At 40.1% G+C, this 20,433-nt stretch overlaps 1 protein-coding gene across 4 annotated transcripts in view; it reads left to right on the top strand.

Moving 5' to 3' along the window:
• Window positions 1–19,996, top strand: part of CHRDL1 (chordin like 1) — a 166,186-nt gene extending 146,190 nt beyond the window's left edge. For 2 of the 4 annotated variants that reach the window (XM_006167720.3, XM_014583899.2), the window contains exons 7-11: window positions 4,714–4,882; window positions 8,867–9,061; window positions 12,964–13,131; window positions 15,611–15,700; window positions 19,164–19,996. In XM_006167720.3, coding sequence (XP_006167782.1) covers window positions 4,714–4,882; window positions 8,867–9,061; window positions 12,964–13,131; window positions 15,611–15,700; window positions 19,164–19,294 — 753 coding nt within the window. In that variant the 3' untranslated portion in view covers window positions 19,295–19,996. Of the gene's footprint in view, window positions 1–4,713; window positions 4,883–8,866; window positions 9,077–12,963; window positions 13,132–15,610; window positions 15,701–19,163 lie in introns of all 4 variants that reach the window. The other 2 variants (XM_006167719.3, XM_006167718.3) reach the window with 1 other exon arrangement.
• The last annotated feature ends 437 nt before the right edge of the window (window positions 19,997–20,433 follow it).

The raw sequence follows: 20,433 nt of genomic DNA, 5'->3' as shown, positions 1-20,433 counted from the left end.
TGTCTCCCGATTTCTCTCTGTCTTTCTGGCGAGCGCATGCACCCTATAGCAAAAACCTCTCCAAAAAAAAAAAAATAAATTATTTACTTATTTATTTTACATTCATTCACTGTGTATCATTGCAGCATACAAAATAAATTTTCCCATCCAGAATACACTGAATATTGGCTCAATCAAAAATATTACCATACCTATCATCTTTTTTAAATCTTATTTTATTATTCTTATTATTGTTTTGAACAATCTATCACTATACATCATTTGACCACATACCTACTATCTTCAACAGAAAGTTTTCCATTTTGTGTTTCTTCACTGTTTTACTTCTTTTTTTGTCCCTTTGATTCCCTCTCGCTCACCATCTGCCATTTCCCACCCTTCTCCTGCACTGTCTCTGGTATCCACAGTTGCTCTCTATACCTTTATGTTGTCCAATATTTCAGTTTCTGCCAAAGTCTGGTTTGCATCACTTAAGAGCGAAGTTCCATATTTGTCCACTTTCTATCAATTGTTAGGATCTCATTTTTTTTTTATGGCCGAGTAGTATTCTGTAGTGTATATATGCCACGTTTTTTCAGTTCATTCATCTGTTGGTGGACATTTGGGTTGGTTCCATGTCTTAGCAATCATGAATAATGCTGCAATAAACATGTATATGCAATTTTTTTTGACTGAGTGCATTCCTATCCTTTGGGTAGATACCCAGGAGTGCAATTGCTGGATCATCTTGTAGTTCTCTTTGTAGGTCTTTGAGGAATCTCCATATTGTTCTCCACAGTGGTTGTACTAATTTATATTCACACCAACAGGGTAGGAGAGTTCCTTTTTCACAGCCTTGTCAGCACTAATTATTCTTTGTTATTTTTTTTTTAATCTTAATCATTTTGACTGGGTTAGGTGGTATCTCATTATGGTTTTGATTAGCATCTCCCTTATGATACGAGATGCTGAGAATTTTTTCACATGCTTTTTGACTGTTTATGTGCCTTCCTTAGAGAGTTGTCTAAGGCTCATTTGCCCATCTTTTAATTGGATTGGTCATTGGGGAGGGGGGGCTGTGAGCTGCTTGAGTTCCCTAAAAATTCTGGTTATCAGTCACTTGTCTGAGGCATAGTTTGCAAATATATTTTTCCATTCCAAGTGTTGTTAATTCATTCTAATTATTGTTTACTTTGCTGTGCAGAAGCTTTTTATCCTGATGTAATCCCACTTGTCTCTATTTGGGATTATTGCCTGTGCTTTGAGAGTCCTATTTAAGAAGTCTGCCTACTCTAAGGTCTCCAAGAGTTTTTCCAGTATATTCCACCAGTAGTTTTATAGCTTGAGGTCTTAAGTTTAGATCTTTGATCCATTTTTATTTTATTTTTGTTAATAGTGAGAGTTAGGGGTCCAGTTTCATCTTTCTGCAGGTGGATACCCAGTTTTTCAGCACCATTTGCTGAAGAGATTTTTCTTTCCCCACTTGATTGCCTGGTGCCCTTTGTCAAAACTCAGTTGGCTATATGTTTTGGGGTTTATTTCTATGGTCTCTATTATGTTCCATTGGTCTACATGCTTGTTTTTGTGCCGGTACCATGCTGTTTTGATTATCATAGCTTTATAATATATTATGGGGTCAGGGTGTGGGATGCCTCTAACTCCACTCTTGCACAGTATTGCTTTCGCAATATGTGGGCTTTTATTATTCCAGACAAATTCTATGATTTCTTTTCTAGATCTGTGAAGAGTGTCCCTGATAATTTGATTGGAATTGCATTAAATATGTAGATTAATTTGGGTGAAATTGACATTTTGATTATATTAATTCTTCCAATCCAAGGACGTGGGATGTCTTTCCACTTTTTTGTGTCATTTTTAATTTCATTTTTTAGTTTTCCATGTGAGGTGTTCTTGTTTTTGTTTTTAGAGAGACTTTTGCTATAGGGTGTGTGGGCTCACCAGAGAGACAAAGAGAAATAGAGAGACAGAAAACAAGAAATAGCCCCCCCAAGAGGGATAGCCACGCCTCAATCCCTTCTCCTCCATTCTCCTCTCAGGATCCTGGGTTTGCACACACATGTGTCCGGTTTGAGTTTAAACTGCTGTGTCTAAGATTCGAGTCACAGTCAACTACATGGGAGTCGAATGACATAACTGTTAGGCCATCTGCTGGTCCCTCTTATAGAGGTCTTTGACTTCTTTGGTTGGGTTTATTCCTAGGTACCTTATACTTTTTGTGGCAAGGCTGCCCACTTTCTCCACTCCTCTTCAGTACAGTACTGGAAGTCCTTGTCAATGCAATCAGATAAGAGTATAAAATAAAAGGCTTATTCAAGTAGCAAAAAAAGTGAAATTATTTCTAATTGCATATGACATGATTATGTACATAGAAAACCCCAAGGAATCTACATAAAAACTCCTCAAAGTGATAAATGACTACAGTAAAGTGGCAGGATACAAAATCAACATACAAAAATCTACAGCATTTCTATACACTAACAACAGTCAGACTGAGTTAGAATTGAAGAAAGTAATCCCATTTACAATAACCACAAAAAGTATAAGGTACCTAGGAATAAACCTAACCAAAGAAGTTGAATCATTTTCTATCCTTATCATATGTCCAGGGTCTCAGTCCCTGGTGCTAAAGAACAGCTTTTCATTTTGTGCTCACATCATAAATCAGAGAACTTCTTGTACTTGCAGCCTATCCCCAGTCAGCAACCTTCCCTCTCTAATTCTATTTCTGTTGAACTTTCTTTTACCATCAGTGGGACACCCATCAGCAAAACTATCCTCTCTGTGTTTCATTGACAAAACTTTGCCAAACTCCAGAAAGGACAATCTGTAATGGCCTATGCAGATTATGGTAGAAAAAGACATATGAGCCACTGTAGGAATGAGAAATATTTGCACTAAGAATCTTGTCCATGTACATGTTCATAGATTGATGCAAATTCTTATTTGTGTGAATCTTTATAGCAAAGTACGGACATGTGCTCTTCTTAGGTATATAGTATAAAGCTCTCTTTTAAAAGGATACAAAACATCTTCTTACTCCAGCTCCTATTTGCTTTCCCCTTCTTTTCAGTGTCCTCACTTCCACTAAGAGAGCAATAAAAGTTCCCAGTGCTCTATTTGCAACAGGAGTGTCTATAGCACATAACTGTAATAAATGTTTATGTAATGGTGGAGTCAGAAGATCCCATAGCGGTCTTTTTGCTATTCTATCACTGAATATAAGGTTATTTCTTATAATTGTCTGCTAAAGACTTCACCTCTTAAAATTGTCTCTAAAACACAAGTATTGTTATTTGACTTTAATCCTTAAAGTTGCATTCTTCATTCTTTTGATTCTCCTCTGCCTTTGACCTATCACAGATCCTGGAAGAGGAGTGGGCAGCAGAATAGTGAGCTCTTCGAGCTCTTCATATATCTTGAATACTCACTGAAAAAACAATGGTTAGATTATTTGTTACACTAGACTGTTTCTTTAGGTACCATAGTTTCATTCATGTGACATGTATTTGCAGGGTCAGATGGTGGTGCAGCAGTAAAATGCAATCCTCTGTGACGTTGACCTACATGGGGACGTTCTGGATTCACATGCAAGACTTCCCTGGGCATATATATTCCCATGATCTAGGGCTGGCTATAGCTGGGGGTGAATCGTAGTGTCAGAATTCTGTTGGGAGTATACTCTGTCTCTCTGTTCTCTATTGCTCATAGAAGAAATAAAATTTTAAGAAGTATTTAATGAGCACCTTGTAGATACTAGACATTGTTGTAGACACTGGAGATATAGCAGTAAACAAGACAAAGTCTGTGATTGTGAATACGTTTTAATGCTGTCATGTACTGCCAATTCTTAAACAGCTACGGTATCTGTGCTCTGATGAATACCATTGCTTGCATTTAGAGTCTCAGTACATTTTAAGGAGACTATTCTTATGTTCAGCTTTTTCCTCCTTTCTAGTTCACCCTACACATATCACTGTTCCATGCTTTGAAATACAGTTTTGATTATTTCCTTACTTAAAAAAAAAAAAAACAAACATGAAATTCTTCCACCCCACCCCACCCCCGCCCACCTTTATTGCTTACCAAATAAAGTCCTCACCCCTTAGCCTGTCATTTAAAGTCCTACATGATCTGGCTCCAATTCACTTTTGGAATGTTATCCTTTAACTGTTCCCTTTTATGGACTCTATGTTCTCTGTTACACCTTCTCAATTTGGAAACCTCTGCCTGGAATATTCTCCACAAATTCTGCCTGTAAAATGCCTCCCTACCCTTCATGACTCAGGCCATAAGGACTTCCCCATTAGAAACTTTCTTTCTCTTCCTAATTTGCACAACACTTTATACTTTCCCTGTGGCCTCTGTCACACTGTGTCTTGTGTTACAGACTACTGCATCAACTCTTAAACCTGAATGTGAGACTTTTTGCAAGTAGGAAGGACACTTTTACCTTTTTGGTTATTTTTGCCTACCAGCGTTTGTCTGCAAATCCAGACTGATCTTCTATAAGAAGAGAGAAAAACCTCAACATGTTGCTAATGCTGTTTTTACATAATCATGTCTCTATTGCTATTGATGAGGTGGACATGCAGTTAAGCTGAGAGCTCATCACTATAAATCAAAATCATCAAAGGGCTTCTAGTGTATACAACTCAATCTCTGTCATCTCATTGTTGGATTTCTTGCACTGATTTTGTTCTTGTCATTTCACAGAGGCATTCTTACCACCGTTCTCATTATGATCCTCCACCAAGCCGACAGGCTGGAGGTCTTCCCCGCTTTCCCGGGGCCAGAAGTCACCGGGGAGCTCTTATGGATTCCCAGCAAGCATCGGGGACTATTGTGCAGATTGTCATCAATAACAAACACAAGCATGGACAAGGTAAGGGGTGTCCTTCTGTATTACTTCCACATTAGGACTTCGGCAGTGCTGGTCTTTAAAGGGTTGGAGCTGGGATCAGCAATTAGCATAATGGCTATGTCACTGGACTCCCATGTAGTCGACCGCGGTTCTAGTCCCAGACCTGGTGGCTTAAACTCATGCCGGGCATGTATGCGTGCGTGCCCAAGATCCCAAGAGGAGAAAGGAGGAGAAGGGATTGCGCCATGGCCATTCCCCTGGGGATGATTTCTCATTTTCTGTCTCTCTGTCTCTCTCTGTCTTTCTGGCAAGCGCATGCACCCTATAGCAAAAACCTCTCCAAAATAAATAAATAAATAAATAAATAAATAAATAAAGGGATGGAGGTGAGAAAGGACCCTTTCCCTCATGAATATTACATATTCATATGTGGATCACTTGCCATCAAGTCTACAAAGTGGATGTGGATAAATGACTCCAGGGGACTATTACAACTCCCCTAAATGTAACCAAATGAACATAGTCAAGCCCCCTTTGTGCTCAGAAAGTAGCATCTAACATTTTCTCAGATAACCCTTTCGGGGGGGGGGAGAGGTTGGAGGTCATTTGGGAAAAATTCTTGAGTCTTTAAGAAAATGAGTGGTTATTCGTTTTCCAGTAGATCATCCAACTTTCAAAGGTACTGCATTTCTGGAGCTCTTATCTGTGCCTTAGAAATAGCAATTCTCATACCTCAGTGTTCCCCTGTTATCCCAGAGGCTCTGGGTGAAGGCAAATATTCCTTGCCCCACTCAATGATTCTGCTTCAGTGTGTAGCATATGAGGAGACTGTCTTTAGAAATGAGTAATCCAATGAAAAATCCAGAAACCACCTGACTAAGCATCAAGAGGACTAGTCAGGTTAACACTGGCATGCAGTCCAATCAGCTTAACAGCTGGCAGTAGTGCCCTCCGCACATATCCATGGGCCCCTTTTCTTCCTGCACAGAATTCTACAACTCCCAACCCTGCAGTAGCAGAGATGACGGGAGGAGAAATTTGAATAATTAACTACTTCTTACTTTTGTAGGTATCCTGTCATCCAGCTCTTGGAGCATAAGCTCAGCTGGTTCTTTTTATGAAACCACAAACATGTTTTTGTTTCCTTTAAAAGAAAAACAAATCAAAGGCAGTTCTCTGAATGGGTTAAAAGTAATAAATTATTAAACCAAATGATTGAATAACACGGGTGAAAAACAATCTGTTACAAAGAACTCCTACCATAAATCTCAACAAAGCTAGTCAAGCCAAAGTTAGTTGATCACATCTGTTACTAGTTAGATGTAAATTTCAGATTACAGATAAAAAAGTTAAATTGTTTTGAAATTTACAGGCTTAGAAGTACATTCAAAATAAAACTCTTAATAAAAAAAAATGGTGTATTGGAAGAATTGGAAATATTTACTATTGATCTGTTTTATTTGAAGTTTATTATTTTTAAGTTCCAAGACATTCTTATATCAGTTTATGAAATGAAGAGGATGAACTAAGTAAAGATCCATTCTGATTTCCAATCCTAAATTGCCTCCAATAGACTTCATTTGTTCAGAAAGTATTTCAAAGCCTTAAAAAAAAAGTGTAGGGTTTAATGGACTTAGAAAATGCTAAATCTCAGAATTTCCATAGGGCCTCATCACTTTCAGGACAAAGACTCATCTCCTGATTTTCTCTGTATTGTACAAAAGCCCCAGATGGTTTACATTTATTCATTTGCCCCCATTGATTTGGATGCAGAAGTTCTTTTCTGACCTTTTCATTATAGTTCACTAGAGAATCAATTGTCCCCACCCCCAACTCCCAACTCCCCAGCTGAGTGATTCAAAAATCATCTTGAGAATTTGTTGGTGGAAGAAGGCTGAGTTCCCTCTAGAGAATTGACCTCACCCTATTCTACTGCAGAATGTAGACTCTCAGTCTGGACTGTTCCCTTAATACAAATGTTTTGGCAGGGGGTGGGGGGAGGAGAGAATCTAGCTATATCACACTGGAAGTCCTGCCTGCCCTGCTTCTCAGCATGGCTCACTCTCTGCTCATCTCTCTTACTTATGATACAGTCTGCTAAGATAAATCTACTTGGCTCCTTGTTAAATTTAAAGAGAAGTGGGGCTGGCAGGTGGCATGGTGGTTAAGGGCACTGGACTCCAATTTGGCCGACTGCAGTTCAAGTCCCGGACCTGGCAGCTTGCTTTCTCACTTTCTCTCTCTCTCTCTCTCTCTCTCTCTCTCTCTCTCTCTCTCTCTCTCTCTCTCTCTCTCTCTCTCTCTCTCTCTTTATCTACCTCTCATAAAATTAAAATAATAAATAAAGTTAAGTAAAACAATTCTTAAAAAAAAAAAAGACAAAGACAAAAAGAAGTGATAGGATGCCACCATTTTGAACCTGAATTCAGCCTAAATTTTCTTAAAGCAAAGTATGACTCCACTTGATCAAATTGTCCAGAGCGAGTTACTGGGGAAGAGAGGAAAGACCAGGAGAGAGAACAGCATATCCTCCTTGTCTTATGTAATCCTCTCCAAAGCCTAAGCCTCACAGTTTAGGTAGCAACTCTCTATTATGTCTCATTATACAGTTAGGAACTTCTCCAGTGTAGGTTCTTAGAAACCTTTCATGGATTGACCCATTAGTATGCCCAGTACTCTAGCCGCTCTTGCAAAGGACAGGAAAAGGCAGCCAACACTCCATATTTCTTAATGTGACCCAGTGGAGTTAATGAGAAAGAAATAGCCCAATGATTCATATTTCTGAGGCCATTGTCTTGCAGCCAAATCAGTCAATTCCTAGAAACGCCCCAAGTGGGGCTATTTCTCCCCCTTCAGCCCCGCCTTAAGTGATACAACCCACCCTAGAGATGTTGTTGATTGGGATGCCGACAGGTCTCCCTGGGTGTAATGAGGTGATAGGAATAATGAGAAACACACCCAGTCCCAGTCATGGTTTTAAAATCTCCACAATGTCTCAGCACTCTCAAAAAGGGAGAGAACTCATTTTCAGATCTTACTATTTGCAGCCCTGTGCAGTTCTTATCCAGGAGCCCAGCACTATGCTTCACAGTAGGAGCCAGATGTTCTGGGTCGATTTGCATGGAAGGATGTTCCTGTGGGTCCTTCCCTTCCTGGGCCCCTCAGCCTGCAGCCCAGATGCTTGTACTTTCAAGGCCTCTCAGAAAACATAGAGCAGTGACTTCACTTCCTACTCAACAAATGTCAGATTGCCAAAGGGTATCTGTGGAGCAGGCAGTGATTCACTGTACCCCTATCTCCACAGCCACTACAAAGTAGGAGACTGAAGAAATTGTCTGATGATTAGAGGCATAAAAGACCACCTCTCTGCAAGTTACCACGAGGCATGGGTCCTTTCCCTTTCAAGCTTATCTAAGCACTTTCCTTCCCACACCAGAAAGTACTCCAGCATCATTAAGCCCCATACCTACCTATGTTGGTTTATCAGACTCATACCATTTGACATTCTGAATGGATTTGCTTCAGGATCTGGAAGAAACTGGCCTTTTGGGAAAAGCATTAGCATTTGCATCTAGCCTCCTTGGACTGCAAATCTCTGGGAAATTTTCATGTTGGGAAGCATATCCATTTAAGCCATGAAAATTTTTTATGGCACTGCATATTTTAACACTACATTCTACTAGAGGTTCCTTATCAGATGCCTAGGACAGGCAAAACACCACCTTCATGCACTCCTTGAAGTACTCCATTTAAAAAAATATTTATGGACTGCCTACTATGTATCAGGCCATTTGTGAGCATCCAGAAGCAACTGCCAAAGAACCTGGATAACTGCTGACAGTAGAACATGGCTCAAGCTGATTTTGGTCACAGAGACTGCTCTATAAGCCTATATCTACAGCCATGTGAAGAAGAGAAGATGTGAAGTTCAGGGTTTGGGTTCTGAGCCTAGGGACCCATTTGAGCTCTCTAGCCTTTAATTTCTAGTCCTGTGTTCTCTTCCAGTTTGTGTTTCCAATGGAAAGACCTATTCCCATGGCGAGTCCTGGCATCCAAACCTCCGGGCATTTGGTATTGTGGAGTGTGTGCTGTGCACTTGTAATGTCACCAAGCAAGAGTGTAAGAAAATCCACTGCCCCAATCGGTACCCCTGCAAATATCCTCAAAAAATAGATGGGAAGTGCTGCAAGGTGTGTCCAGGTAAAAAGGCAAAAGGTGCGTTGGTTGGAGGCCCTGCCTTTGGTTGACTGAGATCCCCACATAATCCTTCTCAACTTTCTTTGAGCATCAGAAACATAATCAACCTGTCATATAATTATAATAATAGTTCTAATAATAATGAATTCTTTCCTCTCTTTAAAGGAACGATAAGATGGTTACTTGGAAGAAATTTATTATTCAGAAATATACTGGAGATATGCTTGAGTGTACCACACCTTCCATGTAGTGCTAAACGTGGAACTGAACTTACCCTTGTTTTTCTAATAGAGAATTCAGGTTATCATGATTATTTGGAAGAACAGTAAGAACAAAACCTTTTATTTCTATCACTACTTAACTCATCAAAGCACAATCACAACTACTACCCTTTTGAGACAGAATGACAGGTGTGTCATGGTGGAAGGCGATTTGAGTTCTAGTCTGAATATAAGTCATTATATGACCTTGGAAATAAGCAGAATCCACTCTGGATCTCATCAGCCTTATTTGTACAATGAAAAGTTTGGAATGATTGATCTCTAAGCTCTTTTCCAACACCAAAATTGTATGATTATATTATTTCTCTTTTAAAGAAAACGGATGCATATAAAATGACTTGTCCAAGAATTATACAAATTGATAATAAAACTAAGGCCTAAAACCCACATTCTCGTGGAGAAGAAAAATGGTGAACCCAAATAAGTAGAGAAATTTTACATTGTGATGAGTACTGTGAAGAAAACCCAAACAGGGTCAGAAAGTAGTAAATGAGGTACAGGAAGCACTTTCAAAAGAGGAACCAAGGAAGGCTTCTCTAAAGAGGTGATATTGGAGTACAATCCTGAATGATGTGAAAGGGTGAGAAATGAGATGATCATGATATAGCCTGTCTCTTAAAAAATGACAAAAAGAAAAGGAGCAAGAGATTGAGACAAGAAGATTGAAAGAACAAAGAGCATTTTCAGTTCTTTTTGATAAGGGAAAAGAGATAATAAAATGCATAGATGATCAGCCAAAATTTTGGTGCAGCAAATGATAGCAGTCTCCTTCTGTAACAAACTAGGGCCCAAATAAAGGATGTTAATTTCACTTCTCTCTTTCCCCTTTGCTCTGATAGAGACTGGTCTTGCTTTGCTTGGCATTTCGATGACTACCTAGAGGGCTGGATAGAATTTCTGCCTCTTTAAGGTTCCCTAACTCACTTCTTACACCCACTACTACAACCCCAGTATTTGGAGTTCTTGCAATTAAATATTCATTTTGTTTAAGGCATACAAAGCCCCTGCTAAGATGCAAAAGTTTTCTGGGCTGGGATAATATGAGGGTTATTCAAAAAGTTCACAGGAAATGTGTACTATGAAAAAAAATAGATATCAAATTATTTTTGCACCAAAATAAACTGGTACTTAAATTCTATTTTTCCACAAATTTTTGAAGTTCTCTCATACATCTCTTTCATCAATCATCACCACTTCCACAAAGAACGGTGTCTCAATTTTGTAGTTCTGAAGAGCTCAGAACAGAAGCATTTTTGTGGGAAGTGAGATTGGCTAAAAATGACTTCACCTATGGCATGATTTCCTGGAAGGAAATTAAAAAGGTAAACGTGGAGTTATCAAAAAGCACCTTGAGGTGAAGATTGTGGAAAGTGGAGGATATTGCTGAATAGGTAGATCTAAGGACAAACTACTTTTTTTTTTAATTTATTATTTTCAGTTGTCAGCCAGGGTTGAGTCACTAATGAGGGTTCGTTGTTCATAGATCCCTTTGGTCAAATTGTTGGAGAGGAGAAAGTAGTGATGTGGAGCCATTTTTCAGGATAATGGGAGAACTTTTAGCGTATTATGAGTACTTCCAGTGCCACCATGGATTTCGTATGTCAATCATAGCTGTAGCCAATGTTAAGCTGGTGGGCAATGTTTAAGAAATGAACTCGGGAACCAGCAGTTAGCGTAATGGCTATGTCGCTGGACTCCCACGTAGTCGACCGCGGTTTGCGTCCCGGACCTGGTGGCTTAAAACTCATGCTGGGCGCGTGTGCATGCATGCCCAAGATCCCGAGAGGAGAATGGAGGAGAAGGGATTGTGGCGTGTGTGACCATCCCCCCTGGGGGGTGATTTCTCGCTTTCTGTCTCTATGTCTCTCTCTGTCTGGTGAGCACACGCGCCCTATAGTGAAAAACCTCTCAAAAAAAATAAATAAATAAAAAGAAATGAACTCAGCTCTCATTCTAAAGGTGATAATAGAACATATAGCAGTCCCTGTACACTAGGTGGCTTCCTCCCTCTCTCCACTCAACTTGAAAAGTTCTGGCACATATCCCATAATTACCTAACATATCACCAAAAAGACTGTCCCACTATGTAATTAAATAGCTAAAAAGAAGGACGAAAGGAGAAAGGAAGCTTGATTCGAGGATAATCCACAAATTGCATAATCCAACATGGAATTGTGAGAGAAGACTATGGTTTTTGTCCTTACAATGCTAACTGGTTGTAGGGCAGGAAAGCCAATCAGGTCAGCAAGAGACTTACAATAGCAATTTGATTACCACTTCTAATCCAAATGCATCTGATTGCTTAACAGTAAGTTTCCCTAATTAGAGTCACAGATCCAAAGCACTCAACCCACAACGGATTCATCCTGAACAATTCAGATATTCTTGCAGATAGCTTCTTCACATATTCAGTTTTAAGGATATCCAAGTCTTCTCTTTATTGTTACTGACTTGAATGTACACTTTAAATATGCAGCTTAAGAGAGTGCTAATTATGAAGTCAGCAATGAAACTTAACTCAGGCTAACTAACCAGGAGAAATGGGTTTTAGTAGGGAACTGAGGAGAGGAGAATAGAGTAGAATACAGAGTATTAGGAGCCTAGTGCCTTTATGCCTGAAAGCGGAAACGCAACAGTTTAGCTTACACATTAAATGATCCATAGTTGAGGGATTTAACCAAATTTTTGTGTCTCCAAACCATTCATTTGGCATTGCATGCATATGACTAATCTGACATCTAGGTTTTGGCACTGGTGTTGATCCGGTATTATCGTTCCCCTTGCAAACAAATCAAAGAGCATTCAGAAATGTCAAGCCAATTTGGATAGATCCTTTGGGCAAGTATATGCACATAAATGAGTGTCATGAGTGTTTTCTAAGTATGTCTAAACGATGTCAGGGAAGTTAACCTCTGTCAGCCCATTCCCTAGGCCTCTCTTGGCAACACCAAGTTGGACCAACCCAGTATGGAAAATCCTGTTTCCTTAAATGCCAAAGAGATTTGTACCTGGCCATATTCTTCTTTCTCATGGAAGTCTACTCCTCATTGACAATAGTAGGGGGATCCAATAAAGTTTCTGGGTCAGTGTTCTACAGAAGTATGGCTTATATCAAAAGATGGACTTTGCTAAAAAAAAATGCTCCTTTGTGATTTTGTGGCTGTTCTAGGGGCAGCTTAAGCTGAACTAGTAAAATATGGGTGGAATTTTTGTCTCTGTAAAAATCTTCTGAATGATTATCCACTTTGATAACTGTGAAATGTTATAAATAATGAGATAGATAAATGGAGAAGTTCACTTCTAATTTTAGAAAACTATGACAGGGACCAGCAGATGGCATAAGGGTTACGTCACTGGACTCCCACATAGTCTACAGCAGTTCGAGTCCCAGACCTGGTGGCTTAAAACTTATGCTCGGCACATATGCGTGCATGCCCAAAATCCCAAGAGGAGAATGAAAGAGAAGGGATTGCAGTATGGCCATTCCCCTGGGAAGTGATTTCTTACTTTCTGTCTCTCTGTCTCTCTCTGTCTCTCTGGTGAGCACACATGCCCTATAGGAATACAATCTCTCTAAAGAAAAAAGAAAACCATGACAAAACTTTACTTATTTCCTGATTCCAGAAGAACTTCCAAGCCAAAACTTTGACAGCAAAGGCTACTTTTGTGGAGAAGAAACAATGCCCGTGTATGAGTCTGTGTTCATGGAAGATGGGGAGACCACCAGAAAAATAGCACTGGAGACTGAGAGACCACCTCAGGTAGAGGTCCACGTTTGGACCATTAGAAAGGGTGAGCAAGACAACATTAATTTCTTGTCTTTATAAGCACTGGGGGAGGGAGTTAGTTGCTACAGAAAGAAAAGGAAGACTTAATTTTCCTTCAACCTGTTCCATTGTTTGGGTCAGAAGTTTACTTGATTGCTTAGAAACCAACAGATAGCTAACACGGTTGTTATCATGGATTTTCAAATTTAACCAGGGCCTATGCTAAATATTAAGTATTGACCATTGAGGTTCCCAAGACTGTCTTTCTCATACCACCAAAGCTGGTTCTCACTGTGAGTATACATCATAATTATCTGGGAGAGTGTTATTATTTATTATTATTATTTTAATTTGCTAGAGCGTTTGTGTGCTCACCAGAGAGATAGAGAGAGGAGGGGAAAGTGAATAATCACCCCCTGGGAGGATGACCATACCTCAATCCCTTCTCTTCCATTTTCTCAGGATCTTAGGCACTCACACATATGTACCTGGAGTAATTTTCAAGCCATCAGGTCCAGGATGGTCGGCCATGTGAGAGTCCAGTGACATAATTGCTATGCCATCTGCTGGCCCTGACATTAAATTTTAATTGGAAAATAATACACATTCTTTTTCAATTGGCTCTCTCATAAGGTTCAAGAGTGCTGAAACTAGTATGCTTCAGCATTGTACAAGGAGTTGGTTTAAAATGCAGCTATTCCATCCTAGAGATGCAAATTCAGTAGACCTTGGGTAAGGTCTGAACACTTGCATGTTTAACAAACAGCCAGGTGATTCTAACACAGGTGGTACTCAGACCATAGTTTGAGAAATACTGCCCCAATATTCATGGGACTATTTTACTCTCGCTACAAAAAACCTTTCATTCTTTAAAATGTGTTCCTCTCTACCACTTAAAAATATGCTAGAGGGACCAGCAGATGGCGTAATGGCTATGATGCTAGACTCACACATGACCAACCACAGTTCGAGTCCTGGACCTAGTGGCTTAAAACTCACACTAGGCATGTGTGTGTCCATGCCCAAAATCCCGAGAGAATAATGGAGAAGAATGGATTGTGGTATGGACATCCCCCCAGTGGGTGATTTCTTTCTTTCTGTCTATCTGTATCTCTGTATCTCCAGCAAGCACATGCACTCTATAGCAAAAATATCTCAAAAATAGAAAGAAAGAAACAGACAAAACTAGAATAGGGACCAGCAGATGGTGTAATGGTTACATTGCTAGACTCTCATGTAGTTGACCGTGGTTTGAGTCCTGGATTCGGTGGCTTAAAACTCATGCTAGATATGTATGTGTGCGTGTGCAAAATACCAAGAGAAGAGTGGAGGAGAAGGGACTGTGGAGTGACCAACCCCTCTGGGGGATGATTTCTTACTTTCTATCTCTCTGTCTCTCCAGTGAGTGCACACACCCTACAGCAAAATAAATAAATAAATAAATAAACTCTCAAAAACAAAATGCTAGAACATACATGCTTCTTTTCCATGCTTATTTTTATGTTACTTTTTATTATAATTTCTAATTTACATATAATAGTTGTACATCTTTGTTGGGTATGGTGTGGGGTTTTTTTTCTATATCTAGGAATGCTAATTTTTTCATCTCTAACTCCTTAGCTTGTCCATAACTGGTCATCTTGGACCAGGCACCAGTCTGTTGGCTTCCCAGCAGTGTGCCCACTATTAAATGTTTCACATCTCTCACCCTATAGAGGTTTGCAGATGGTTTTCAACTTGATAATATAGCATATAAGTAGCCTCTTGTTCACAGTGCTGGGTTATCAAGGTTTGTGCTTAGTGGGGAGAGAAGAAGAGTTCATCTTCTTTACCTCATAAGACCCCTTAAGGATTAAGTGGGCTACTTCTTAACTATGAGGCAGTTTTCAGTTGTTTACCTATTTTTCTGATAAAAGCTATTCATGAAGGGTTGAGACTATAGAACTTTATTTTAACTGCCTTTTTTTTTTCCAATAAGGAAACCCTAAAGAACCTGTGAATATTTCCCAAAGGAAAATATGCTTTTTAGTGAGTTCAGGAACAGAGGCAGCTTCTCCATTTACACAAACAACCTGCCTGCAGTCCTTCTGCTGATTCTTATTGCTTAGCCAGGAAGGCGGCCCAGTGGTTTGGCAGGGCCATAGTCTGCCCAGATCTGAGGCAAGGGCAGAATTTCTAATACTGCCTTTGGCTGCAGAAGCTCCAACCAGCACCCACGCTTGATTCCATGTGGCTTTCCCTAGGAGGAGCTCCCATAGTCAACAGCATTATCTCCCTTATCTCTATCCCCTGGAGAAGCCAAAGGGAGGCCAGTGAGCCATGGAAACAAATGGAGTTAATTATAACCCTTGATCCATCCAAGTTTCTGGTTAAGCACATTATATAGTCCAGCTCAATAGTCCTAAGCCTCAGTAATGAGATGATATGCTCAACCCAAGCAGAAAAAGGGGTTGGTGGTTCCAGATAGTTCCTGACCACCTGCCCCACTTTTTGCTTGGCCCCAGGCATCCTCCAGCACTTCCATATTGAGAAGATCTCCAAGAGAATGTTTGAGGAGCTTCATCACTTCAAGCTGGTGACCAGAACAACCCTGAGTAAGTGGTCCCTCTCTTCTCTCCAGAAAACATATTTGGTTTTCGATGTAGCATAACCACAACTGAAGTCCCTCTATGTTCTCAGTGAACATTAGCAATGTTTAATATCAAAATTGGAGAATGTTCTGTGTTTCCTCTGTGTGACTTAGCAGTGATTGTGGTGTCTGAATCATGAATAGAAAAGGTAGGACATGGTGAATGCAAAACCAGATGTAGTCTTAAGCATAAGCTAGTGCAGGTCAAGGTATCCTAAACATATTTAGTGAAACTGCTAAGCCCAGAGTCTAAAGAGGATTGGAGAAAGTTCACAAGATTCTAGATCTGGTGTTTTTGGAGACTTCACTTCTGGAAAGCAATGTCCTCTGGTGGTAGGGATGAGAGATAGAGAAAATATAAATGTATATCTATTCCTCGGCTGGATCAAAGTTCTTCAACTCTTTTAGAACTGCCCATGGGTAGTTATGTTTCTTTAAAAGCATTCAAGCACTCAAGCATACTTGGAGTGCTCCCACTTTCTACACTAGATGGAGCCTAGGGACTAGATACTGCTAGGCACTGGGGGTTGGGGAGCACTTCTGATGGAATAAAAAGCACAAAATTTCTATCCACAGGGAATTTTAATGGGCAAGACAGAACATGAAAATGCCTTCACTGTGAATTAGTATAGTTTTGAGGAATTAAATACCAAAGTGCTCATAGGAATCTGCAAAGAACATGAGATGAGAGCCAGGTGGGCTTAGTTCGGGAAGGCTTCGGGGAGGAGGTGTGTTTTGAAAGAGAAGGGTGTGACTGGGCAACAGGTCAAGAAATCAGTCCAGGAAGAGGGTGCAGCCTAAGAGAAGACTCAGACAGGAGCAAACAAGAAATCTGGGTGGGGGTGAGGAATGATCACAAAGGCCACATAGGGTACAATGAAAGATGAGAAGGAAGAGTTGGAGGTAAGAAGGAGACAGAGAGCTTAGAAGAAGCCAGTGAAAAGTTCAGATGTAAGGCAAGCAGCACTGGGAGTTCCTGCAAACTTACAAATTGTCTAGTGACATATAAATGGTGTTTTGGAAAGATGCCTCTGGGCTATCAGATGGTTTTATGAAGCACCTGCTTTGATGAAGTCAGATTATGAAGAACCTGATTTACCACATTAGGAAGTTGGACTTTATCTCCAGGTCAGATGCCAGTACAGGCTTTAAAGCAAGCGAACAGTGCATTTTTATCTTTTTTTTTTTAGAAAGAAGTCCTGGCTATGTGGAGTGAAAGGTGGACTGTTAGTGAGAGAGTTGATGAGAGTCTGATTTAGGAGGCTATTATACTATATTAAATCAGTGAGGCAGAGGAGGAGAGGTCATGGTGAGAGACGTTTCTGAGGTTAAATCAGCATAATCAGCATCAAAAAGAGACATTAGTTTGGAATTGCTCCAATATTAACAATTTTATAGACTAAGTAATATCATTCACCAAAAGAAAACTCTGACGAATAAATAGATTTTGGTGGAGAAAAAAAAGAGGTTCGCTTAGAACACGTTTAGATTAAAATGCTAAAGGCCATTGGAGCAGAGTTTTCCAATTGGTTGCTGGACATACAATTAAAGAGATCAATTGTTTGTCTTCTGTAGGAAAGATAGAAAATAAACTGAACAATATGAGAATTCAAATGGAGGCATTGAGAGTCCTTACATATAAGTAAATAAAAGAGTCAGAGTCTAGGATCCCATGATCAATGATGTGATTTGAAATTACTAGGTAATTTCAAAGAACATGCATTATTGGTTCACGCTGTGAGGAAGACAATGAGCTAGGCTTCTAGGTACTTGAAAGATGATTTGGACATACTGTGGACCCATAACTATTATGATTTGGGGTTTGCAATGGGAGTACATGGTATGTACTCAAACTGTAAGGAAGTGGGTTTTTGTTTTTTTTTTGAGAGGTTTTTGCTATAGGGCACGTGCGCTCGCCAGACAGACAGAGAGAGACAGAGAGACAGAAAGCAAGACATCACTCCCCAGGGAGGATGGCCACGCCACAATCCCTTCTCCTCCATTCTCCTCTCGGGATCTTGGGCATGCATGCACATGTGCCCGGCATGAGTTTTAAGCCACCAAGTCTGGGACTCAAACCACAGTCGACTACGTGGGAGTCTAGCGACATAGCCATTACGCTAACTGCTGGTCCTGTAGGAAGTGGGTAATGAAATGATCTTATGAGGCCAACTTGGGACCAAAAAGAAATCTGATTCCTTCCCCAATAGGGAATAGAAGGGATAGAGCTTAGCTTACACAGAGTAAAAAGGGATCCCATGGGGGATGTGACAATGGAACAGTGTAAGGAGCCATGGGAAGGAATCTAGAAGCATTAGAGAGGTGTAAGAACAGCATGTGGATATAGGAGAAAGCAAAAGTGAACACTTTTTTTTTTAATCTTTTTTTTTTTTTTGAGAGGTTTTCGCTATAGGGTGCGTGCGCTCGCCAGACAGACAGAGAGAGACACAGAGACAGAAAGCGAGAAATCACCCCCAGGGGGCATGGTCACACCGCAATCCCTTCTCCATTCTCCTCTCGGGATCTTGGGCACGCACGCACACTCACCAAGCGTGAGTTCTAAGCCACCAGGTCCAGGACGCGAACCGCGGTCAACTATGTGGGAGTCCAGCAACATAGCCATTACGCCAACTGCTGGTTCCCCAAAAGTGAACACTTTTTAACAAAGGATGAAAGGAATAGAGTTAAAAGTGGTAAATAGTCAAGTAATAATCAAATAACTCCAACCAATACTTGCGGCCCTTAAGAGTAAGCAAAGCCCCAGAAATGCAGCAGGTACTGTTTTCTAAAATACATTTTTTGGGGGGAGAGGTTTTCGCTATAGGGTGTGTGTGCTCACCAGAAAGACAGAGAGAGGCAGAGAGACAGAAGGCGAGAAAGCCCCCCCCCATGGGGGATGGCCACGTCATAATCCCTTCTCCTCCATTCTCCTCTCGGGATTTTGGGCACCCACACACACGCGCCCAGTGTGAGTTTAAGCCTCCGGGTCGCAGTTGACTCAAACGCAGTCAACTACATGGGAGTCCAGTGACATAGTTATTATGCTAACTGCTGGTCCCTAAAATACATTTTTAGACCTGGTGCATAACTAGCTAACAGACAGATAGTGGAGCATTTTTTAAATGCTAAATATCCTATAAAAATCCCAAAAACAATACTTAGATTTTACTCTGGAGGAGGGTGTTATGTATTGTTCTTGGGATTCTTACAAATGCTATGTGTTGAAAGAAAAACTCTGCCCATTTTCCATGTCTGCCCCAAGAACAGTGTTTTGGGGGAATATTTTGCTGAAATCACCTGATATATGTATTCCACATCCTCTGGTGAGTTCATGAATAAGTGGGTAAGGCTGAGATATGTTGACTCTATTCTTAATTTGCTCTGCTCTCTTCTTACACTTGCTTGGATACTTTGTGTTTGCCTTTTAGGCCAGTGGAAGATATTCACCGAAGGAGAAGCTCAGATCAGCCAGATGTGTTCAAGTCGTGTATGCAGAACAGAGCTTGAAGATTTGGTCAAGGTTTTATACCTGGAAAGATCTGAAAAGGGCCACTGTTAGGCAAGAAAGACAGTATTGGATAGGGTAAAAGCAAGAAAACTCAAGCTGCAGCTGGACTGCAGGCTTATTTTGCTTAAGTCAACAGTGCCCTAAAACCCCAATCTCAAATGCAGTCAATTATTCATGCCATGAACAGAATAACTTGCTCCTTTATGTGGAGTGGTGTGTCGACCCTTAAACACCTCCTCCAAAGAGATTAGAAGAGTTTTGAATATTTGTGGGAGGAGAGCGATAGCACACCACTCACTGATCTGGTTTCTTGGAGAATCACATTTCTTTACAGGTTAAAGAGCAAACAAAACCCTCATGGTTTCTAATCCAGAAAGTTATTCGAATAAAAGAAAAAGAAGGGGATTGCTTAGTAGGAGTTCTGGAGGACAGAGCAACTATTTGTACGAAGCTATCCTGTTTGAATTTTAGGATGTCTTGTGTTCTTTGAAAAAAAATAATTTCCCATCCTCATATGCACATATGCTCACACATACATACATATGTACAAACACATAAAACTATAGCCTTCACTGTGACACAAAGCCAGCCTAGACTCTAGCTTACTTTCCATTGCCTGTGTCCCAAAAAGTTTAGAGGTTGTAGGTGCCCAGGAGAATAAAGAATTGTGAGCAGAATACTCTGTACTTACATATTTGGTGTGGCCATTGAAGTAATCAACTAGAGTGGCAGGGTAAAGAATAAGAACCTTATTTGTGTCCCCATTTGCTTGAAAGTGATAAATGCTTTTTCCCAATCATACCACTTCTCTTTTCTCCCTGAACATGTGGGGGCCTCCATAAAGAAATTGGAATTAAATGAAATTTTTACAAACTGAATCCACATGAAACAAAATAATTGTTGAGAAAGGAGTTTTAATAGAAGTCAAAAAGACCATCTATTTGTTTTTGTTTTCACATCAATAAAATTACTCAGTTAATAGATTAATAATAATTTTTGAAGCCATAGTTGTCTAGCCAGAAAATTTAGGTTAAGTTATTAAATCCTTAGATGAGCCTTAAAAGAAGAATTTTCCTTCTCCAAATATAGGAGTCAATTTTTACTTTGCAAAGTGTCTCGGTCCTTCATCAATTAATAGATTAATACTAATTTTTTGAAGCCATAGTTGTCTAGTCAGAAAATTTAGATTA

The sequence above is a fragment of the Tupaia chinensis genome, unplaced genomic scaffold (genome assembly GCF_000334495.1).
Source record: "Tupaia chinensis unplaced genomic scaffold, TupChi_1.0 Scaffold144991_2, whole genome shotgun sequence".
Classification (NCBI taxonomy): Eukaryota; Metazoa; Chordata; class Mammalia; order Scandentia; family Tupaiidae; genus Tupaia; species Tupaia belangeri.
The sequence above is the reverse complement of the archived record's forward strand: the minus strand, read 5'-3'. Positions and strand labels throughout refer to the sequence as shown.